The sequence below is a fragment of the Macaca mulatta genome, chromosome 1 (assembly GCF_049350105.2).
Source record: "Macaca mulatta isolate MMU2019108-1 chromosome 1, T2T-MMU8v2.0, whole genome shotgun sequence".
NCBI lineage: Eukaryota > Metazoa > Chordata > Mammalia > Primates > Cercopithecidae > Macaca > Macaca mulatta.
Genome location: NC_133406.1, coordinates 188,371,414 through 188,396,549, shown reverse-complemented (window position 1 = coordinate 188,396,549; position 25,136 = coordinate 188,371,414). Strand labels below are relative to the sequence as shown.

The window sequence follows — 25,136 nt, the reverse complement described above, 5'->3', positions numbered from 1 at the left end:
ACTCTCTTTGCACTGTAATCCCTAGTAAATTTTGTGTATTCTTTTCCCCCCACAGGTTTTCTGTGCTTCCTGCTGTAGCCTGAAATGTAAACTGTTATACATGGACAGAAAGGAAGCTAGAGTGTGTGTAATCTGCCATTCAGTGCTAATGAATGGTAAGTATTAAAACAGGTTGATTTCATAGTTATTGAGACAGAATAAGGGAATGCCCAGGAAAATACTTTTTCCCCCCGCCTTTCTTTACAAGTTGCTCACCTTCTCAAATGTCATAACTTTAACTGAAAATATTTAGCTAAATTTCTATGTTTTGGAAGTATCTTAGCATTTCAGAATTCCTGTGCCTAATTTAATGAATGAATGCTAAAGCCAGGTAAGTTTTGCAGGAATAGTGGAAGTTCTTTGAAAATCTGGTGCGAGGTAGTTATTTGTGTTCCTATAAAATAACCAGGGTGAGGTGGGAACGGGGAGCTTTTGATCACCAGATGATGAGATGTTAAAATTGGGCTGAGATTTTCCTTTTAAGAGAAGCCATCTCTTTCTAAGGAACAACTTAATAACTTAGCATGCGTTCTTATCAACACCTTGTTTCACTCACCTTGTTGAAAATAAGTATTTTAGCATCTAGGACCAAGTAGGAAATTGCATTTTTAAAGCCTATTTATCTCTTTAATGCTACTTAGATTTGCTATGAGAATAGTGGTTTAGAATCTAGTTCTTATGTGGTAAAAGAATATGGCTGGGGAAAGTAAATAAAACTTATCCAGTGTTCATCTTTTGCTGGACTGGAAATGATTTTAAGGGCATATTAGTTAAAACCCTGAGTATTCTTGTAAAAAGATACACTAAAATTGTTCAGGTTATAGTATTTTCTCTTTGAATGCATCTTTGTACAGTTGCTGGAACAATCACTAATAGACATAAAATGTTGAACTTGAACACCAGTGCTACCTGTGCCAGGATAGTGTGCCTCCTGGAGGCTGGAACTTATCTGCTCTGAGACCCCTCCTGCTCTGTCTGTCTGCATTGCTGATAGTGACGTTTTCCTGTTGCTGGCTTATTAACCTATTGCATGACAGTTAATCTGATCTGTTCTAATTTCCTATGATCCACCCAGTTTCCTCCCATTTCTGAATTCTTGTGATTTTGACCAAATATGAATCATTCTCTCCACTCTTAAGGGTTACTTTTTAAATAGTGGTTTTTTCACTTGGTTGCTCAATTGATGATTTTTATTCTGCTGCTTTCATTTTCGGGCACATATTCACAGATAAGAGCATGCTGCTTAATTATAGTACCTAATACCTCTTTTATTTGATGAGATCTTCCAACTTGATAGCTAATTTTTTTTTAACTTGGCATAGCTAAAGATGAAGGAAATGGCAGAGGATTCACATGGAATACTTACTTTTTATTAAGCCAAGGAGGCCCTTAACAGGGGATCCTAAGGTAATCCACTTTTCCTGGTTTTTCCAGCGTCTTTCCTCTCGCATGGCTTAGCCCGGTCTTTTTCTTAATATTTAATTTGATGCTTTTCAGTGTTCCCTATTCCTTTTTCCCTTTCTCCTTTTCTCTTCCTCCCCTCTTCCTGCCAGTGCTTTCAAAGGAACATAGCTTTTGTTACTAGCCTTGTCTTGCAGTTTAGAGGCAATAAATATTCAGAATCTTATGGATCATTCTTTGATGTTGAATGAGATTTTTGAAAGGATGCTTAAAAAGAGGGTGACTTCTATTTCTGGGCATGTGGTATTACCTGAACCTAGAAGATAAAATGTGGTATCTTTCATTTCTGTAGCACCTTTCATCCTATTTGCTTTAAAGGCAATAGGTGATGTGTCAGTATTTAGTAAAATTATAGGGTACACAGAATCTTAATGTATTTGTGATCATTTATATTGGTTGATCACATTTATATGATATTGGCACATTTTCATGTTCAAATAGGTCCTGTGCTTTTGAGACACACCAAAGATGTGAAATGGTTGTTACTGATGGATACTTTTGTACAGGGTGATGATTACATAAAAGCAGAATTCAGAAAAATATTGAGATGTGTCCTCCTGAGCTTTAGGCTTTAGAAATTTTTAATGAGATTTTACTTTAACAAGAGCCTTAAAAGTTTAGAAATGAAACTTAAAATTATACAGTAGAGTTATGCTATTTTAGCCCCTGATTTTGCTTTTTGATAGAACTTTATAAAATGCATTAAATATTAAAACAAATGAAAAAATGTCTAAATGCTATCCCGGTTTCAAATTCTTAAAGTTTGTTGTTGTTTCACTCCCTCTTAAGGAAATGTTTGGTCTCCTATAAAGAAGCCAGGCTCCAACCTTTCACTCAGACTGATCTGCTATCAGTCTATCAGAAATATCCGATAATTCTTTTTTATTTTATTTTTATTTTTTTGAGATGGACTCTTGCTCTGTTGCCCAGGCTGGAGTTCAGTGGCGTGATCTTGGCTCACTGCAAGCTCCGCCTCCCGGGTTCACGCCATTCTCCTGCCTCAGCCTCCCGAGTAGCTGGGACTACAGGCGCCCACCAGCACGCCTGACTAATTTTTTGTATTTTTAATAGAGATGGAGTTTCACTGTGTTAGCCAGGATGGTCTTGATCTCCTGACCTCGTGATCTGCCCGCCTCTGCCTCACAAAGTGCTGGGATTACGGGCATGAGCCACCGTGCCTAGTCTAATTCTTTAAAAAAAAAAAATCATGTTCTTATTTGCTCCAACCAAATAGTTTACTTGGCTAAATGGTCTCCTTTATTACATAAAATCATCTATCTCTTTAATACCTTCACTAGCTGGAAGAGAGACATACTATGAGTATTAATTAGGAGAAGCTGCAGTATTTATCCAATATTGTGGAGGTCTTGATGTCCATATTTTGCAATCCATTCACATTGATTGTGTCTGTATTTGCTTTAGCTCAAGCCTGGGAGAACATGATGAGTGCCTCAAGCCAGAGCCCTAACCCTAACAATCCTGCTGAATACTGTTCTACTATCCCTCCCTTGCAGCAAGCTCAGGCCTCAGGAGCTCTGAGCTCTCCACCTCCCACTGTGATGGTACCTGTGGGAGTTTTAAAGCACCCTGGAGCAGAAGGTAGGGGATCATGTGCTATTCTCTCTCTTTTTCCTCACGAAGTTCCTCTGAAAAGGTGCTGATATGACTTTACAGCACAAGTCTTAAAAAACACTGCAGATAAGTCTCTTTGGATGGTTATTAAAATGGAACAATAAGGTGAGAAATGTGTCAAGACTATTTCTGGGCAAGTAGAGAATAATATTGTGTTGCTTGGTATTTTAGAGGCACCTCAGAATATATGTCAGTCTCCTCTCCAACTTAAGAATGGAGTAATTACACTGCTTGTCCTTAAAAAGAGGTGCAGAATTTGAAGTCAGTCTGTAAATTCCTAGCCTACCTCATGCCTACCTTAATGTTTTTTGTAGGAGTTTAGTAAGTGGTAAAAATGAGAGTTCTTCTTTCTGACCAGCCCAATCAAGTATTGCTTTTTGGAATATACATTGCCATTTTCTCTTTTCATTTTTAATCTGTCCATATAAAAATATGAACATTTTTGTGTTAGGGACATAGACTTTAAATCTAGAACTTTAATTCTGATTATATCATATGACAGGTAGAAAATTACAGGCTCAACTTACATTGATTTATTATATCTTTATGATTATGATATTGTTAGATGAAAGACACTGTGTAAGTGCAGGGGATTATGAATAGTAAAAATAACATTTATTTCCTTAAAATGATCTTATCAGGTTTCCCTTGGTAATGAAAATCAGTCTTCTTTCATTAATTTTATCTTTTCATCTATTAATATTCCCTTCCCCTTGCTAAATAACCTACCTCCCCTTTTGAAGATCATAGACTTCTATTGACATTATCATACTCTTCCCCATTTTTTCTCTTTTCAGATCATCCCTTAGTCATACTCCTTGTATTTTTATGAATTTAGGCTTTCTTAAAATCTTTATTCTCTTCATTTGTTGTTTTTGTTGTTCTTCCCTAGTCTCTGTGTGTTTTGGCTGTTTGAACTGATTTCAAAAACTGGACTTAAAGGATCATTTCATCAGAGTCAGTTTTCCAGCTTTTTCCGTCTTTTTACTAAAACACAAATTACTTTTGCACTGCCAGATCAGTCTTTTTCTTCTTCCGTTACACTTCAGGCAACGATCTGGTCAGTTTGCTTCCCAATTCTTACATGTCTGTGCCAGCTCTTCCATTATAAATGAATTATTCTTTAACATTCTTCAGGGCATCTTTTGCCCTTTAAAAGTACCATATCACTTTTCCAGATGTTTAATTTCTTTGGAAACCTCATACCTTTAGAAAATGTGAATGTCTATTGCTTTTTTCCCCTTGCCATTAATTTATTTCCGAGGCACTTGAACACTTTCCTTAGTTTCTCTGTCAGTGATACGGGACAGAGTATGTGACATAATCATAGATGTGTTTAAGCACTCTTAATATTTCAAAGCAAAGTATTTTTTACTCTTTGCATATAAGTTAAAGAAGTAAAGAATATATTTACATTTGTATTTTTAATTCATTTATAACCACTTTTATATACAGTTACATTTCTGATGTTTCTGATTGTAAGTTGCCAAGTTGTGATTTCTTTGTACAACTGGAATTGGTGACCTTCTCTTCTTTGATGTTAGAAAACCTTCCAATGTCACATTGATGCCTGTTTTATTTTTCTGGCCCCTCAAGTGGCTCAGCCCAGAGAGCAGAGGCGAGTTTGGTTTGCTGATGGGATCTTGCCCAATGGAGAAGTTGCTGATGCAGCCAAATTAACAATGAATGGAACTTCCTCTGCAGGAACCCTGGCTGTGTCACATGACCCAGTCAAGCCAGTAACTACCAGTCCTCTACCAGCAGAGGTAAGAAAACAAAACAGCAACTAAAATTGCATAGCTACTTTACTCAGCATTGTGCTGCGTCTGTCTTGCCTTTTTCTATGTTGAATTACTTTTGTGTGGAACTCTTTAGGTTTTGGATACAACTTAGTGTGTATGTGCACATATATGGATAAAGTAAATGTGGCAAAAATCAGCTGTTGTTCTTTACTGTATATTTAGAAGTTTTTTTCAGGAGAAAGGTTCTTAATGAAGATTGTTTTCAGATGAGCTCAGGTGCTCCACTGTAGCTAGCAGTCGGGCTGTAGAGAGTTCTATCCCCTTGCTACATTGGCTTTTAAAGCATGTTCCCCAGGTTCTGTGGCAGCCTCTCAGGAGTGCTATGGTGAGGAAGAGCAGGTAACATGAAGGGGCTGAGGAGCTGAGTTGAAAACCCTGGCTTATCAACATCCCCTACCCAAGTGGTACAGTTGTTACACTTGTTGAACCTACACTGACACATCGTAATCAATCCAAGTCCACATTTTACATTAGGATTGGATACTTTTTTTTTTGTTTTTTTGAGACAGAGTCTCTGTTGCCCGGGCTGGAGTACAGTGGCGTGATCTTGGCTCACTGCAACCTCTGTCTCCCAGGTTCAAGCAATTCTCCTGCCTCAGCCTCTGAAGTAGGTGGGATTACAGGCACCTGCCACCATACCAGGCTAGTTTTTGTATTTTTAGTAGAGACACAGTTGCACCGTGTTACCCAGGCTGGGTCTCGAACTCCTGACCTAAAGTGATCCACCCGCCTCAGCCTCCCAAAGTGCTCAGATTACAGGTGTGAGCCACCACACCCTATCAGGATTGGATAAAAATTTTACTCCTGATGTTTTCATAGAATTGTTAGTTACTAATTATTTATATTAACAAGTAATATTTTTTCAGACATTTACATCCTATATAATTTGTGAGTTTGATTGTAATTGAAATTGCATGTTGTTAAGATTAGATTTTTTGACATGCAGAGCTGAGTTACCTGTTTGGTGAGTTATTGAACCATGTAATATTTGTCTTCAAATATTTCTATTTTTTAAATTTTTCTATGGCTGCTGAGGGTGACAGCCAGGACTATGTCTAATCCTTCTTTGTATCTCCACAGTGACTGTCAAGAAAGTTTTTTCTTTATTCCCCGCAACTGTTTTTTTGTTTGTTTGTTTTGGTTTTTTTTGAGACAAAGTCTCACTGTCGCCCAGGCTGCAGTATAGTGCCACAGACATGGCTCTCTGCAGCCTTAACGTCCCAGGCTCAAGGGATCCTCCCGCCACAGCCTCCCAAATAGCTGGAACTATAGGCAAACCTGGCCACAACTATTTATTTGGAAACAAATTCAACCTATAGAAAAGTTACAAGAATAGTATAGTGAATACCCATATACTCTTCACCTATCTTCATCAACTATTACCATTTTGCCACATTTACTCTACCACTTCACAGTACATACACATTTTTTTTAATGACCCATTTAAGGATTGGTTGCACTTCACCATTTGATAGTTCAACTTGTGTACCTTAAGAAAAGTCCTTTTCTTATATAACCACAATACAATTATCACATGAGACGGAAACTTAACATATAATTCTGATTTCCCCAAATGTCACAATAATGTTCTTTATAGATTTCATTTTTACATATATGTGTGTGCACAGATATATTAATTTTTTAAATAAAGTTTATTTTTAAAAATCAAGATCTCATTAAGGACCACAATTTCATTTAGTTGTCATATTTCTTTGGTTTGCTTTAATCTTGAACAGTTCTCTTACTTTTTTTTTTAAGTTTTTGTATCATTAATATTTAAGTATTTGGGCCATGTTTTACATGAGACTCTCAATTTGTATTTGTCTTTTTTTTTTTTTCTCTCATGATTAGTTTCAGATTAAACATTTTTTGGCAGTAATGACAATCCTACATAAGTGAGGGTGATTTCTTTTTTTTTTTTGAGACAGAGTCTCGCTCTGTCGCCCAGGCTGGAGTGCAGTGGCCCGGTCTCAGCTCACTGCAAGCTCCGCCTCCCGGGTTCACGCCCTTCTCCTGCCTCAGCCTCCTGAGCAGCTGGGACTACAGGCGCCCGCCACCTCGCCCGGCTAGTTTTTTGTATTTTTTAGTAGAGATGGGGTTTCACCATGTTTGCCAGGATGGCCTCGATCTCCTGACCTCGTGATCCACCCATCTCGGCCTCCCAAAGTGCTGGGATTACAGGCTTGAGCCACCACGCCCGGCCATGAGGGTGATTTCTTAAAGGATCACATCAAGAAGTGTTAGTTTGGGTTGGGCGCGGTGGCTCACACCTGTAATCCCAGCACTTTGGAAGTCCAAGGCAGGAGGATTGCCTGAGCCCCGAGTTTGAGACCAGCTTAGGCAACATAGTCAGACTCTGTCTCTACAAAAAATTTAAAAATTAGCTGGGCATGATGGCACATGCCTGTAGTCCTAGCTACTCAGGAGGCTGAGGCGGGAGGGTGATGTTTTTTTCTTCCTATTAAATTTATTTCCTATCTCTTAGTTTGTATGATTGGTTCTTAAACTGTAAACATTTTTGAAAGAATGAGGAAGGTGTAGTGAGTGAATGTTATAGGGAAACAATTTTCTGCTCATTATAAGACAAGCTAAGCCATATTATGTTGTGCTCTCACATTGTGCACCACTCTAATATTTATGTGGTAAAATGAGAGAAAACAAACTTTTTAATGCCAGACTAGAAAATATTAATAGTTTTCTTATTTTATGGTCTAGTAGAGTGCCTGGCACTTAAAAAGTGCCCAAGAAATGAAGTAAATGTCTTTTTTTAAATTATTATTATACTTTAAGTTCTGGGATACATGTGCAGAACCTGCAGATTTGTTGCATAGGTATACATGTGCAGTGGTGGTTTGCCGCACCCATCAACCTGTCATCTAGATTTTAAGCCCCTCAGTAAATGCCTTTTCACAGAAGGCATTTAAGTAGAGACCAACTGACCACTTCTTATGATATTAAAAGAAGGATTTTTGCGCCATTCAATAGTAGGTTAGAATCGATTATTTTCTGTACCAGGCCTTCAAGTCAGTTAATAGTAGTTTGCCAGTAAAATTTTACAAAGTTCCTATATGATGCCATATTGGAAAATTTTAGAAATCCCACTAAAAACGTATAGTCCTAAAAACTTTGTCCTAAGTAGAGACAAAAGTATGGTAAAACATGGGCATATTTATTTTATTTTATTCTTAGAGACAGAGTTTTGCTCTTGTTGCCCATGCTGGAGTACAGTGGCATGATCTCAGCTCACTGCAACCTCTGCCTCCCGGGCTTGAGTGATTCTCCTGCCTCAGCCTCCCAGGTAGCTGGGATTACAGGTGCCCACCACTACACCTGGCAAATTTTGTATTTTTAGTAAGAGACGGTTTCACCATATTGGCAAGGCTGGTCTTGAACTCCTGACCTCAGGTGATCTCTCCTCCTTGGCCTCCCAAAGTGCTGGGATTACAGGCATGAGCCACCGTGTCCGGCCATATTTTGAAGAAATAGTTTTAATGTTTGTTCAGGTATAAAATATATAGCAAAATGCATAACTAAGGAGCATTAATCTTTAGGAAACAACTTGAATTTATACATGGTTTTTTATATATATGTGTGTGTGTGTGTTTGTGTGTGTATACACACACATAAAATACGTAACCACCATCCAGGTGAAGATACAGAACATCTCCAGTACTCTATAAGGGTTATGCACTTTTTCTGTCAGCACCTTCCCCTTTCATCAAGGTAACCATTGTTCTCACTTCTGTCCCTACAGATTAGTTTTGCTTATTCTTGAATTCATATGAATCGAAACAATAGTATATAATGTTTTGTGTTTAGCTTTTTAAGCTCAACCTAATATTTATGAGATTTATCCATATGCATCAAAAGTTAATTTATTGCTGAGTAGTATTCCATTGTATGGATATGCCATAATTTATGTTATGTTCTCCTATTAGTGGCCATTCAAATTGTTTCCAGTTTTTGGCTATTCTGAATGATATGAAGCTGCTAGGAATATTCTTTTCTCTTCTCTTCTCTTCTCTTCTCTTCTCTTCTCTTCTCTTTTTTCTTTCTTTTCTTTTCTTCTGTCTCGCTCTGTTGGCCAGACTGGAATGTAGTGGCAGGATCTCGGCTCACTGCAACCTCCACCTTCCAGGTTCAAGCAATTCTCCTGCCTCAGCCTCCCAAGTAGCTGGGATTACAGGCATATGCGTGGCTAATTTTTATATTTTTTGTAGAGACGGGATTTTACCATGTTGGCCAGGCTGATGTTGAACTCCTGTTCTTAAGCAATCTGCCTTCCTTGGCCTCCCAGAGTGCTGGGATTACGGGCGCGAGCCACTGTACCCGGCCATATGAATATTGTTATACATGTTAAAAACAGCTTTCAAATATTTTTCTTTTCTTTTTCTTTTTCTTTTTTTTTTTGAGACGGAGTTTTGCTCTTGTCGCCCAGGCTGGAGTGCAATGGTGTGATCTTGGCTCACTGAAATCTCCGCCTCCTGGATTCAAGTGATTTTCCTGCCTCAGCCTCCCGAGTAACTGGGATTACAGGCGTGTGCCACCATGCCCAGCTAATTTTTGTATTATTAGTAGAGATGGGGTTTCACCATGTTGACCAGGTTGGTCTCGAATTCCTGACCTCAGGTGATCCACCCGCCGTGGCCTCCCAAAGTGCTGGGATTACAGGCATGAGCCACTGCACCTGGCCTCTTTTAACTCTTTAAAAACTTCAGTTTCATGTTTAAGTTATAGAGAATATACATCTGTGTAGTATGGAAAATAAAAGTTATAGAGAATATAGAGAGGAGAGCATCATTTTAATAGATATTTGAACATGTTCTATTTAATAATTAAGTGGATTTAACGCCAACCAACGTGTTATGCAACCTTATACTTCATTAAATATAGCTAACATGATCTGCCTACTAATGCAAAGAAAAATAAACTTCAGGCTGGGTGCGGTGGCTCACACCTGTAATCCTAGCACTTTGGGAGGCCAAGGCTGGTGGATCACAAGGTCAGGAGATTGAGACCATCCTGGCTAACAGGTGAAACCCTGTCTCTACTAAAAATACAAAAAATTAGCCAGGTGTTGTGGCACACACCTGTAATCCCAGCTACTCGGGAGGCTGAGGCAGGAGAATCACTTGAACCAGGGAAGCAGAGGTTGCAGATCATGCCATTGCACTCCAGCCTGGGCGACAGAGCAAGACTCCTTCTCAAAAAAAAAAAAAAGAACTTCAAGTTTTATTTTATTACATAGTAAATGAAAAATGATGACATTTTATCAAAGTTGATTTTTTTCCCTTTTTTATTGTGGAAAAATATTAATATATATAACATGATTTACAATTTTAACAATTTTTAAGTGAATTCATTGACATTGAGTACATTCACATTGTTTTGCAACTGTTGCCGTTTTCAAAGTTAATTTTTAAAAGCAATATAAATTAGACCTTAAGTGGTTCCCAAGATATTAAAGATAAAGAAATTATGAAATAATTATTGAAATTTTGTTTCTTTTGCCACTACAGTTTAAAAATATTTTTCTCTTATGGCAAAAGAAATCTGGGTAAAGGAAGCTTTAATGCAGGTTTTAAGGCCTCTTCTGTCATTACAATGATTTGATGATACCAAAAGGAGAAACTTACGCATTTGAAAACATTTTCATGGTGTAAGCCTAATTTGTTTTTTTTTTAACCCATGGGTTAATGAATATTTTGTGCTGCCTTTCAAAAAGTATGAATTTCAAATTTTCACGTAAGTTCCCATTTATATTTTTAATTATGTCCTGCCAAAGTATTGAATTCTCTGTAGTGCTCACTTTGTTGATTTGCTTTTCCTAGACGGATATTTGTCTGTTCTCTGGGAGTATAACTCAGGTCGGAAGTCCTGTTGGAAGTGCAATGAATCTTATTCCTGAAGATGGCCTTCCTCCCATTCTCATCTCCACGGGTGTAAAAGGAGGTATGTGGACTACATATTTAGACAGTGATAGTTCTATCTGTCAAATGTTACCTTCTAATTAAGTGAGAGAGACAGAATTTGAGTGACATTCACCTTTCTCTTACCCAACAAAACAAACTCCCTGAATACTATGAAAACAGTTGTTGCTGTTATTGATTATTTTAGAGTAGATGCTTATGTTTTATATTATAATGTCATTTTCATTTTTTGAATGGATATGATACTACTTATAATGTAAATGTAGCTTATTAGCAGTTTTAAAAAATATTTCAAAGCACATAATATTCTGAAGGATTGCTTGTGGTTTAGGATTAACCCACCCTGAAACAGTCATTTATTTAGCTTTTTGTTTTGAAGTATAATATACTTTCAGAAAGCACGTATAGTAAGTGTGAAGAGCACTGAATTTAAATGGCAATTTTACTGTTAAAAATATTTTTAGGGAATCCTGGTAAGAAGTAAAATTATTATCAAAATAATGCTTAATATTATGTGAAATTTTATTTTTATAATTTTAACTTTTATTTTAGATTCAAAGGGTACATGTGCAGGTCTGTTACGTGGATATAGCGCATGATGCTGAGGTTTGGCTTATGATTGATCCTGTCACCCAGGTAGTGAGCATAGTACCCAATGGGTAGGGTTTTGTTTTTTTTTCCTGCTTTCTTTTTTTTGTTTTTTTATGTTTTTGAGACAGGGTCTCTTTATCTAGTCAGCTACTGATGGGCACTTAGGTTGATTCCATGTCTTTGTTATTGTGAATAGTGCTGCAGTGAACGTTCAAGTACATGTGTCTTTTTGGTAGAACAATTTATTTTCTTTTGGATATACACCCAGTAATGGGATTGCTGGGCTGAATGGTAATTCTCTTTTAAGTTCTTTGAGAAATCTCCAAACTGCTTTCCACAGTGACTGAACTAATTTACATTTCTATCAACAGTGTATACATGTCCCCTTTTCTCCACAGCCTCACCAGCATCTATTGTTTTTTGACTTTTTAATAATAGCCGTTCTGAATGGTGTGAGATGATATCCCATTGTGGTTTTGATTTGCATTTCTCTGATGATTAGTGTGAAATTTTATTGCTGACATATACAGATCAGTATACAATTACTGCATTTTCAGAAGGTGGCTTATTAATTAACTTCTCCTGAACTTTGTCCTAGGCTTTTACCTGGTCTCCTTGCCTTCAGTATTTCTCTCCTTCATTTTGTCTTCCACACTGTTGCCAGTTATGTTTTTAAACATAGATATTATCTTTATTGCTTTTACTTAGAAATATTTAATGGATTCCCAGTGCCTTTAGTGTAAATTACTTATCTTCGCAGGCAATATTTATTTTCTTTTTTTTTTTTTTTTTTGAGACGGAGTCTCGCTCTGTCACCAGGCTGGAGTGCAGCTGTACAGTCTCGGCTCACCACAGCCTCTGCCTCCCAGGTTCAAGCAGTTCTCCTGCCTCAGTCTCCTGAGTAGCTGGGACTACAGGCACACGCTACCACGCCTGGCTAATTGTTGTATTTTTAGTAGAGACAGAGTTTCACTATGTTGACCAGGCTGGTCTTGAACTCTTGACGTGGGGATCTGCCCACCTCGGCCTCCCAAAGTGCTGGGATTACAGGTGTGAGCTACTGTGCTCGGTCTGACAATGTTTCTTATAACCTTATCTCAGCCTGTCTTTCTAGCCATTTATTATCAACTTTATTTCCAGCCATTCCTCAGCACCTTACATGTATACTGCAGATTATTTGCTATTTTTTGAATACTTACTTTTCATTCTTCTGTACTTTTTCTTGTGCTGTGGAATAATGGGAAAGAATGGACTTCAGAATTGAACAAACCTGACTTTTAATGCCAGTACCATTCCATTCTAGCTGTGTGATCCAGTTGACAAGTCATTCATCCTCTCTGAATTTGTTTCCTATTCTGTTTTATTAAATATTTCTCTAACTACACCTTCTTAAGAGTCATTGTGGGTATTAAGTTAGATTTTATACCTGTAGGTACATACCAAGAAGGTATCTGGCATAAAGTAGGCATGTAATTAATATTTTCCATTTCTTCCTTTCTTCTGCCTAGAACACCCCCTCTACTGTAGACTTCCTGAAGAACTCCTCAACCTTTTAAAATCCAGCTTAATGGTTAACTCTTCTCTGAATCCTTACCTGGGCTGCTTAGAAAATAGTGTTTTGCTTCTTTATCTGTGTTCTAATAGCAGTTCCTATAGACTGTTGGCTACATTAACGCTTTTTCTCATTGCAATTTAGATATTGTATTTTCAGATCATATTCTTTCACTTAGACTATGAATTTCTTCATCTTATTTTATACTTGTGTTTACTGCTGCTTGCATGGTGCTAGGCCTGTAGTAGGCTCTCAAATGCAGTTATGTCCCAGATAGTTCAGCAGTGAACTTTATCATATACAGTTAAGCGTTCTTTTGATTGCATAATGCCTTTGCTCCTTTACCAGGACCCTGTGAAAACATCTATCGTTAGTAAAATTGCTGCTTAGGGTTCAGATTTTTATTTTAATAAATCTTAGATTAACAAGGAACTAAATTGGCCTACTCTGTTGTTAAAAAAAGTCAGACTGCTGGATTCCATTTTCATAAAAAGTTATATCCATTAAATCTAATTGTCAAAACTTCTCCTACCAAGAAAGAACAGTTAATTATCTGTATTACTTAAACTATATTGCAGTCTCTTTACCAAAATTTTGCAATTTTTTATTCCAGTGGGATGACTTTATTTAAAAAATTTTAAACTCAGGATTTCTCTTTCCAATAAGTATTTTTAATAATGGGGTAGATATTTCCCATTGTAGCCAAAAAATCAATTTTAAAATTTCCATTAGAAAATGAGAAATGATGTTACTTTGTTCTACCTGATTGTCCCGCAAAGATGCATTTTATATAAGATCAATTAAGCAACATTCAACTTTTAGATTTTCAGTTCCTTTCCCACATCTCTAGGTTCTACAGTGATTATTACCCATGATTTGACTTCAAGCTGAAAGGACCACTGTCATTCAAAATGAGGTGCTGAAGCACATACTGTGCTTCCAGAGATTAAATGGGAAGAGTTTACATTCAGTATTAACCTGTTCATGTTCAGAATCTTATGTGTGATTTACTGGTGATTTTAGTGATATATGGTACTAAACTCTTGAATTATACTTAAAGGAGTTGTTTTATGAAGCCAGTCACATATGATACTTTTATTTTCTGGGTTCATTTTTTAAAGTTTAAGTTTTTAATTGTCAAAAATGTCAAACAGTACAAAAGGTCATAGAGTAAAAGGTAGGGCTCTCTTCTACCCCAACTATTTGATATCCTTTCCAGAGGTAACTAGTATATTATTGCTTGTATATCATGAGTTATTTTAAATGCTGGTCTTGAACGTTTATTATGTGAAATTCTTGTTATAATAGTTGGAAATTTTTTATTAAATAGAAAGGTAGTCTTTAGATTGTGGCACAAACTACTGTGGGGAGAGGTCTATACACAGGATAACCACATTATCATCTAAAGTGGAGTGGGTCACTTCTGAGAGTAAAAGGGGGCACTATTAACATGATACTGAGCTAGCAGATACAAACCATGCTCTATATGCACCTGTTGATAAGTCAAATGCATGTCTCTTTTCTGTAAATAATTAGCTCATTTCTCCATCTGATCTCTTTCTTGATTTGTCCGTTTAACCAACCTTATTACATTGTTTTCTCCCCTTTCAGACTATGCTGTGGAAGAGAAACCATCACAGATTTCAGTAATGCAGCAGTTGGAGGATGGTGGCCCTGACCCACTTGTATTTGTTTTAAATGCAAATTTGTTGTCAATGGTTAAAATTGTGAATTGTAAGTTATAAATTCTTAAAAATTAAAATTAGATATGGTTTACTGACTCATAGATAGTACATAAAACTTTCAGATTTATTACACACAAGTATTTTTATATAGAGCCACATCTTACTGAACACTGAGTTCTGAAAAAGTTGGTTTGTATAAAATAATATATCCCAGAGGACAGCTGTGGAACTAACTGAAACTCTCACATTTAGTTACAGGGGTGAGGTAGGTGAATTCTCCATGGAGGAAAGCCAAACAAATCTTGAACTTATCTGACTTAAGTTCTTCTTGAGATGAGTATGTTAAATGACAACTTACCATTAGAATAACTGGTGGTAGATAAATTATACAGGCTACTCAAATAATTTATATGCTAGGTTTTAATCCCAGAAACCTCAATTATGGTGCAAAACTTTTTTTAGGAAAAGTGTTAGCTAACACACAGTAAAGCTTCAGTATATCATAAATTGAGATTCAGAAGAAACTTCTCAATTCTTGATGCTAGCATCATGGGCATCAGAATGAGAACGATGACAGTATTTCAGAATTTTTTGAGACAGAGTCTCACTCTGTCACCCAGGCTGGAGTGCAGTGGCATGATCTCTGTTCACTGCAACCTCCACCTGCTGAGCTCAAACAGTCCTCCCATGTCAGCCTCCCAAGTAGCTGAGACTGCAGGTGCACACCACCATGCCTGGCTATTTTTTTTGTATATTTTTGTAGAGACAGGATTCTCACCATGTTGCCCAGATTGTTCTTGAACTCCTGGACTCAAGTGATCTGCCTGCCTTGGTCTCCCAAAGTGCTGGGATTACAGATGTGAGCCACCGCGCCAGCTAGTAAATTTGAGAATTATTTAGAGAATGTGTTTATTATGAATGAGTGTTAATAGGCAATTTTAAAGGAAGGAACCTCTGGGGAACCATCCTGCAGTTTTCCACGTGTACTTAAGTTGATTTTGGAAACCAGAAACGTATACTACTTCCTTAGAAGTTCTACATTGATGAAATGTGGGTTTCTGGCTTACTTGCTAATCACACTCTTGTAAGTTTGGCCAGTTATTAATGCTTGCTACCTTTCCTTCTAGGATCAGATTTAAAATTAATTTGCTTGAAATTTCAATTTGCCATATCTAGTTTATAAATTTTGCTTAGAAATTAGCTAACCTAAGACCAGGCACCATGGTGCACAACTGTAGTCCCAGTGCTTTGGGAGGCCAAGGCAGATGAATCACTTGAGCCCAGGAGTTCGAGACCAGCCTGCTCAACATGGTGAAACCTCATCCCACACACACACACACACACAAAATATATATATATATTGGGCATGGTAACATGCTGCTGTAGTGCCAGCTACTCACAAGGCTGAGGTGGAAGAGTTCTTGAGCCCAGGAGATAGAGGTTGCAGTGAGCCGAGATCATACCACTGCACTCCAGCCTGAATAACAGAGCGAAACCCTATTTTAAAAAAACAAAAAAAAAATTAGCTAACCTAGATTCTTGAAGTATATACCATTATTAGGAATGTCCTATTTAGGTACATAAAACAAGGATTCCCAAAGTGAAATAAAGATGTCTTTCTTTTTTAATTTACATTTGTTTTGATTTACATGGGTGGTGTTCATAATTTTATGTGAATCCTTTTTCAGTTCCTTTGGGGATCCCATTGTGTTGGGGTATGAAGAGTAAAAGTGTCAAGGATTAAACATTGTTTTTGACTACATATGGTTTCTGCTGTTCCTACTCTCCATATAGCCTTAAAGTGAAGGAGTGGAACTAAGTAGTTCAGAAAAGCCATCCTTTTCACTAATTTTTATGGCATGAAGCCAAGTAAAGTCATGTTGCTGATTATCTAGAATTTTTTCCCAGAAAGGACTATAGTTAAAATAGCTCGAATCTTTTGGTCATGTATTAAATTTAATCAATATACATAAAAATATATTTTCTTTAGGTCACAACCTGAAGACAAAGGTATACTACTGTCTTTTATTGTAATTACTTCTAGCCTTACATAGGTAATTACTTCCTTTGATGATGTGATTTTTAAAAATATAATGGTGGAAGACTATGTTCTTTAATCATATTTGGCTATGTATTGGCTTACAATACATAGTTTGGTTTTATTTTAGTATTAATAGAATGTTGCTTCTTTTAATAATAGTTAAAAGTTTTAAGTGCATTTTATTATTATTTCTTTTACTTCCTTTTCAGTCTTTTCTAAGTGTTTAGAAAAGAGCCAGAGGCATTGGCATGTTTTCTTTTCTTTTCTTTTTTTTTTTTTTTTTTTTTTTTTTTGAGACGGAGTCTCGCTGTGTCGCCCAGGCTGGAGTGCAGTGGCCAGATCTCAGCTCACTGTAAGCTCCGCCTCCCGGGTTCACGCCATTCTCCTGCCTCAGCCTCCCGAGTGGCTGGGACTACAGGCGCCCGCCACCTTGCCCGGCTAATTTTGTATTTTTTTTTAGTAGAGACGGGGTTTCACCATGTTAGCCAGCATGGTCTCGATCTCCTGACCTCGTGATCCGCCCATCTTGGCCTCCCAAAGTGCTGGGATTACAGGCTTGAGCCATCGCGCCTGGCCGGCATGTTTTATTTTCTACAATAGTTTTTTGGCGCAATGCAGTGACAGTTCATAGTTGAATTACATAGACTCAGTGTGATCTATTTTAATCTTTGCTGTATTGTAACAGATTTCTGTGCAACTTTTTTTAAGAATAAGGATTGATAGGAATCTCTTTATTTTTATATTTTTATTCCATCTGTAGATGTGAACAGGAAGTGCTGGTGTTTCACAACCAAGGGAATGCATGCAGTGGGTCAGTCTGAGATAGTCATTCTTCTACAGTGTTTACCAGATGAAAAGTGTTTGCCAAAGGATATCTTTAATCACTTTGTGCAGCTTTATCGGGACGCCCTGGCAGGTATGACTTAGTCTGCTCCCTTTGTAGATGACAAAAAAATTTTGAATTCAAATACAAGATAATAGTCTTAACTTTGGACATAAGCATGTCAGGGGTCTTTGATATTAGTGGCAAGTTGGAGCTTTCCATGGTTTGAGGAAATTATAAATTTTAGTATTGTACCTGGTATGGTTATTATTTTACAGAGGCTGAAATCAAAGCTATAAGAGAATCTGGTGACCTAAGCGTAAGAATATTTTCTTTTTAGTGGCCTAGGGGTCAGGATATTGGTATCGGGTAGAAGGAAGCATATTTGTAACCTACTTCTTGTTTCTTTGGTTAACAATATTTATTTAATCATAGTGTAAATGCTAATGAATATTCAAATTTCAAAAACAATTAGCATAGATGACTTTGTGGCTTGTGGCTCCAAAATAAATTGTAAATATTAACTAGCAATTTAAAAGTAAAGGCATAGAGGTTAGAAGTTGGGAAAGACTAAGGATATTAACATAAAAAGAAACTAAGATTGAGAGAAAAGAAGCACAATATTTATTTGGCATTACAATTATTTATTATGACATTGTGTTATTTGACATTGCAAAGTCAGCCTCTCTTTGATTTAACAAATGAGGTAAAATATGGTGTAATTGAATTGTTCTCATTTATTGTAACAGGACGTCAGTATATAATATATGTACTTGATAAATAGGATTTATCTTTGAGGAAGAAGACTTGGAGATGGTGTGCGGGTGACTGGGGTATTAGAGCTATTTTCACGTATTACTTGATAATATTTCATACATAATATTAAAACCATAAATTTTTCAGACTTTCTTAATGTAATAATTTTCATTGTGGGATTCTGTGCCAAAGATAGTATCCAGAATATAAAATGCACTTCTGTGAATGAAAGTGTTTATTACAGCATTACCTAAATTTAACACAAAAATTCAGAAGCAACCTAAATGCCTTAGTTTTGGTGAAAAGTTTAACTGTGTTATACTTATTAGATGTGAGCATCTTTTTGAGAACTTTTTTTGGCCATTAAAACAATATTTATGAAAAGAATGTAATAACATGGAAAATGCTCTTTAAATAATTACAGAAGCAGAATATGTAATTGTATTTTTAATGCGATATAGATTATGTGTAAAAGATTGTGCCTTTATGTCTTCATTAGTCTCTACGATGATTTAGGTGTAGCATTACATAGGGCAAGGTGATACACTGGAAACTGACCACACGATACCTGTGAAGTACCTTTGAGTGTTTACCCTGTCTGTTCCAAAATGTGTAGGGTTAAATCTGAAATCACCCAGATCCTCCAGGCCACATAATACCCTGGAGCTGAATTTAGTCCTGGAGATAACTGGGAACTTTCACTTTTCTCCTCGATCTGAATGTATTCACTTTTAAAAACTCTAGAAAATGGCATTGGAGGTTCAAGTAATTGTACGTTCATGTGGGTTTTGAGAGGGTGTCAGAGACTAGGGTATGGGAGGTTCATGAATGTCTTATTTAGGAGCCCATCCTTTATTCTGTAGGCAATGAAGAACCATTGAAAGAATTTGAGATGATGAGTGACATAATCAGATTTACATTTTAGAAAGATGACTGTGGAAGCATTGTGAAAAATGGATCAAAGTCCGTGAGTCTGGTGGCAGTTAAGAAGCAATTTCAGGATAAGCAAATGTATATTCATACACTAGAATACTGCTCAACAGTAAAAATGAAGTAACTGCTGATGTACACAACAACATGCATGAATTCACAGACATGCTGAGCAAAAGCCAGGCACAAAGAAGTACATATTGGATGATTCCATTTATATGATTGTCTGAAACTGGCAGAATTAATCTGTGGTGATAGAAATTAGGTCAGTGTTTGCCTAAAGTGAGGTGGAGGTGCAGGTGCTAGAACTAATTACAGAGAGTCCCAGAAAACTTTCTGAGATGAGAGCTCTATATCTGGATTAGGATAGTGGTTACATGGCTGTTTGCCAAAACTCATTGAAATGTACACTTAAAATCTATTGCTTTTATAATATATAGATTATACCTCAGTAAAACTTATTTTTAAAAAAGATATTGCAGGAATCCAGCAAGAAATTAAGAAATTATCAGGATTTAAATTAAGTGATTGCAGTGGAAATAAAGAGTATTGGAGAGATATGAAAGATGTGGCGCTTCAATTCAGTAGGATTTGGTGACTAATTGGATATGGGGGGTTAGAGGGGGCAAGTTAAGGTTGGCCTCAGATTCCTCACTTGAGCACCTAAGTGTATGTTGGTCTTATTCATCAAGATGGTGAATAGAACAGATTTGGCAGAGGAAAGGGAATTCTTTGTTCAGTGTGCTGAATTTGAAATAATGACATCAGATGAAACATGAAAATGGCAGATGAATATATGGGTATGGATCCCAGAAGATAGGTCTGAGTTAAGATATACAGATTTGGGAGACACAGTTTTTATGGGATAGTTGAGAGTATGGTTGTAAATGGGATAGGCCCGTGTGAAGAGACTACGTCCATAGATGGAATCCTGGGAGATAGACATCCTCTCTCGGCAAGGAGAGGATGTCAATTATTGCGTGAATTATTAAGATATGTTTAGCATAAATGGTTACATTTTTTTTAAAGGATACTTATATGTCAGTTGAGTCCATTTTGAACTATTAAATTGCAAAAATTTTGAAACAACAAAAATACTTGGAACTGATTACATGATACTAAGGATAGTCTCAAGGTCAGACTATAATACATCTAAGCCAACTAAAAATATTTTCTATAATGTAGGATAGGGACATGAACATATAGATGTATATGTAAAGAAATAACATTTCAAAAGCATAAATAAGATGAAAGAGTTTTTCCTTGAATAGGAATCATTTCACAGCTCATCCAGTATTGGGACTAGAAAGCATTTTAGATAATTTAATACAAACTTCATTTTTTAGATAAGAAAAATCAGACCTAGAAGTGTGAATGGCTTACCTAAATCACAGACCAAGTTGGTGGCAGAATTAGGACTATAGCTCCCAGATCAGTATTCTTTACATTATGTCAGTTGCCTCCGTGTATCCATTAATAATATGTCAGTTCTTAAAAACGCAGATATATTATCTATATACTATACATGTTTTTTAAGAATCCTATTTTTAGATAATCAGGGTAATAGCTTGATATATTTCACTATAAATTTTTTAATAAGTAAAAACATATTTTGGGTATTCTAAAACAGGAGTCCCCAACCCACAGGCCATGGACTGGTATTGGTCCGTGGCCTGTTAGGAACCAGGCCACACAGCAGAGGTGAGTGGCAGGCAAGCAAGTGAAGCTTCATCTGTATTTATAGCTTCTCCCCATCACTCAAGTTACCGCCTGAGCTCTGCCTCCTGCCAGATCAGCAGCGGTATTAGATTCTCATAGAAGTGTGAACCCTATTGTGAACTGCACATGTGAGGGATCTAGGTTGTGTGCTCCTCATGAGAATCTAATGCCTGATAATCTGTCACTGTCTTCCATCACCCCCAGATGGGACAGTCTAGTTGCAGGAAAACAAGTTCAGGGATCCCTCTGATTCTACGTTATGGTGAGTTGTATAATTATTTCATTATAGATTACAATGTAATAATAATAGAAATAAGGTGCACAATAAATTTAATGCACTTGAGTCATCCTGAAACCATCTCCCCTCCTCCACAGTCCGTGGAAAAATTGTCTTCCATAAAACCCATCCCTGGTGCCAAAAAGGTTGGAGGCTACTGTTCTGAAATGATCGCAGGCCAGGCATGGTGGCTCACACCTGTAATCCCAGCACTTTGGGAGGCCAAGCCAGGTGGATCACCTTAGGTCAGGAGTTCAAGACCAGCCTGGCCAACATGGTGAAACCCCGTCTCTACTAAAAATACAAAAAATTAGCCGGGCGTGGTGGTGGGCACCTGTCATCCCAGCTACTTGGGAGGCTGAGGCAGGAGAATTGCTTGAACCCTGGAGGCAGAGGTTGCAGTGAGCCGAGATCATGCCATTGCACTCCAGCCTGGGCAACAAGAGTGAGACTCCATCTCAAAAAAAAAAAAAAAAAATTACCACAATTTATTATTTTTCTCTTCTGTGTAGTACATTGAGTGAAATTGACAAATTGTATCTTAAATTTCTCCTGAGTGTGAAACCTTGAATATTGTATCACTAGCTTAGGGTTATTCTGCCCTAAATCACAGAAAAGCCTTAGGAGCTATTGGATGAACTTTTTAATAATTTCCTGTGAATTTTAAAATCTAAACTACAGGTATTTAATAACCATATGTGTATTATATATCTATATATGTGTGTGTATCTATGTTTTACCTGTATATACACACACACTTTTTTGTCATACACAGTTTTTGCATTCTGCAGTGAAAAGAAACATTATAATTTGTGAGAAATTATGTTCTGGGAGTTTCAGAATGCCTTCTGGTTATGACAGTGCCATCGGAGGTTCTAGAGTGTGTATTGTTTCTCCCTGTCTCCTGTTCGTTCCTCCATATTTTGTACCTGTTTTTTGCAAACCATCTATTCAGAATATAGACTTGAATGAAGTTGGACTTGTATCTACCAGATTGTTATTTCTGGAGTTAATCTCCGGTTGTTTCCCTCTCTTACTCAAAAGCTTCTTTGGCTTTGTATTGCCTTTAGAATAAACTGCGCTCCAACATTCAGTATTCTGCATGATCTGTTCCTAAATTTTTAGTCTCATTTCCCGCTAGTCATCTCTCCATACTTCCATTGTAGCCAAACGAAACATTTCTTGGTTTCTTTTATGTATATTCTGATGATTTTCCATTTCATTACCCATGATTATGCTACTCCCAACCATGCTATTTCCCAACACCCCAACTGTCTCAATCCTGTCATTTGTCCTAAATCTTAAAGACCACTTTCTCCATGAATTCTTTCTTGATGGTCCTCTCAGACAGAAGTAATCTCTTCTGAACTCCCTTAATCTTTTATTTTTAATTTAATTAATTAATTTATTTATTTTGAGGCAGAGTCTCGCTCTGTCGCCCAGGCTGGAGTGCAGTGTTGCGATCTTGGCACCCTGCAACCTCTGCCTCCTGGGTTCAAGTGATTCTCCTGCCTCAGCCTCACAAGTAGCTCCCAAGTAGCTGGAACTACAGTCTCATGCCACCACACTTGGCTAATTTTTGTGTTTTTAGTAGAGACAAGGTTTCACCATGTTAGCCAGGCTAGTCTTGAGCTCCCAAACCTCAGGTGATCCACCCGCCTGGGCCCTCCAAAATGTTGGGATTACAGGTGTGAGCCACCGTGTCCAGTCTAATCTTTTATTGTTAAGAAAGTATTTGGTATTGTTATGGTTTCAGTGTTTGTCCACTCTAAAACTCATGTTGAACTTTAATTGCCATTGTAACAATATTAGGAGGTGGGACCTTTAAGAGGTGATTAGGCCATGAGGGCTTCACCCTCATGGATGGGATTAGTGCTGTTATAAAAGGAGAGGGTTAAAAAAAAAAAAAAAAAAAGGAGAGGGTTCATTCCCCTCTTGCTCTCTCTTTGGGAAGCTGAGGCAGGAGGATTGCTTGAGGCCAGGACGTTGAGACTAGCCTGGTCAACATAATGAGACCCTATTTCTACCAAAAAAAAAATTAACTAGGCCTAATGGCATATCCCTGTAATCCCAGCTACTTGGGAGGCTGAGGTGGGAGGAGTCCTTGAGCCCAGGAATTTGAGGCTGTAGTAAGCTATGATTGCACCACTGCATTACAGCTTGAGTGACACAGTGAGACCCTATCTTTAAAAAAAAATAATAATAACATCATGTCATGGTTCATGTTTTTATTTTATTTTTCAAATTCTGAACCTTTTGGTAAATTAAATGTATTAGAATTATGGTATTGTAGCTTTGCAAAGTAATTATTATTATTTTTTTGAGACAGAGTCTCGCTCGCTCTGTTGCCCAGGCTGGAGTACAGTGGCATAATCTCTACTCACTGCAAGCTCTGCCTCCTGGGTTCACGCCATTCTCCTGCCTCAGCCTCCTGAGTAGCTGGGACTACAGGCGCCCGCCACCATGCCTGGCTAATTTTTTGTATTTCTTTTTAGTAGAGATGGGGTTTCACCGTGTTAGCCAGGATGGTCTTGATCTTCTGACCTCGTGATCCACCCTTCTCAGCCTCCCAAAGTGCTGGGATTACAAGCGTGAGCCACCGCACCCGGCCTCTTTGCAAAGTAATTTTTCAACTGATGAGAAAGTTACATGGAACTATTTATGAAGAGGTGATTTAAGACAAATACCTAACATTTTTGAGCACTTAATATACGCTAAGCAGTGTATTCATTGCCTTATGTACACTATTTTATTTCTTCTTAAGTGCAACTCAGATTCATACTGTTACTGTTTCTATTTACACATGAGGAAAATGACAGACACTGAAGGCCTAAGTAACTTAAGATCACACAGTTAGATGGTAATTGGCTGAACCCAGGTTTAAACTCACTTATGTAGTCTGTAAATCTCATGTTTCGAACCATAAGAAGTCCTATAGTGTCTCTTGAGCTGTTTTTTTAAGAGATAGGGTCCTGCTCTGTCACCCAGGCTGGGTAGCAGTGGTGCCATCATAGCATACTCACTGCAGCCTTGATCTCCTTGGGCCCAAGTGATCCTTCCTTCTCAACCTCCCAAGGGGCTGGGATTACAGGCATGAGCCACCTGACCTGACTTCTCTTGAGCTTTCATGATCAATCTCACAGATACACTAAACTGAGGACACGACCTTTTATGAAGTAGTCATGCATAACTTCAGTTTATTGCATTACAAAGAACTCCAAGAAACTTTCTAAATTCTTTTGATGGCTTGAGTTTTAGTCATATTAGCACTTAGAAATATTAGTATTTATTGGCTGGGCGCGGTAGCTCACGCCTGTAATCCCAACACTTTGGGAAGCCGAGGGAGGCAGATCACTTGAGGTCGTGAGTTTGAGACCAGTCTGGCCAACAATGGCTAAACCCTGTCTCTGCTAAAAATATAAAAATTAGCCAGGCGTGTTGGTGCACGCCTATAGTCCCAGCTACTTGGGAAGCTTATGCAGGAGAATCACTTGAACCTGGGAGGTGGAGGTTTCAGTGAGCCGGGATCATGCCACTATACTCCAGCCTGGGTGACAGAGCGAGACCCTGTCTCAAAAAAAAAAAAAGAAGAAATAAATATTAGTATTTATTGAAATGAATGAACCATTTGCTTGGAAATGGTTCCATTTGAGTTGATGTGAGGATTAATATGCTTTGAAACAAAAGGAAGCTATTGTCAGATATTTAAGTTATATTTGAATTGAATTTAAAGATGGCTGGCTACTTGTAAGGATTTGAAAAATAGTTTAAATTCCAAATTAAAGATGGAAAATTGTAAATTACTGTATCTGTATATTTTTTGAAAGACTGTGTGACATACAAAGACTAGGAGATTGAAAGATCTGCTTTCTAGGTTTTACTTTGCCACTTATTTACC

General features: G+C 37.4%; 1 protein-coding gene across 3 annotated transcripts in view; it reads left to right on the top strand.

Annotated features, from left to right (window-relative positions):
• The window catches only part of ZFYVE9 (zinc finger FYVE-type containing 9), a 135,017-nt gene that overhangs the window by 46,355 nt on the left and 63,526 nt on the right, over positions 1-25,136 (top strand). For 2 of the 3 annotated variants that reach the window (XM_015139751.3, XM_077957040.1), the window contains 6 exons: positions 56-155; positions 2,923-3,099; positions 4,729-4,898; positions 10,766-10,886; positions 14,619-14,741; positions 17,494-17,649. In XM_015139751.3, coding sequence (XP_014995237.2) covers positions 56-155; positions 2,923-3,099; positions 4,729-4,898; positions 10,766-10,886; positions 14,619-14,741; positions 17,494-17,649 — 847 coding nt within the window. The remainder of the gene's footprint in view (positions 1-55; positions 156-2,922; positions 3,100-4,728; positions 4,899-10,765; positions 10,887-14,618; positions 14,742-17,493; positions 17,650-25,136) is intronic. The other variant, XM_015139754.3, reaches the window with a different exon arrangement.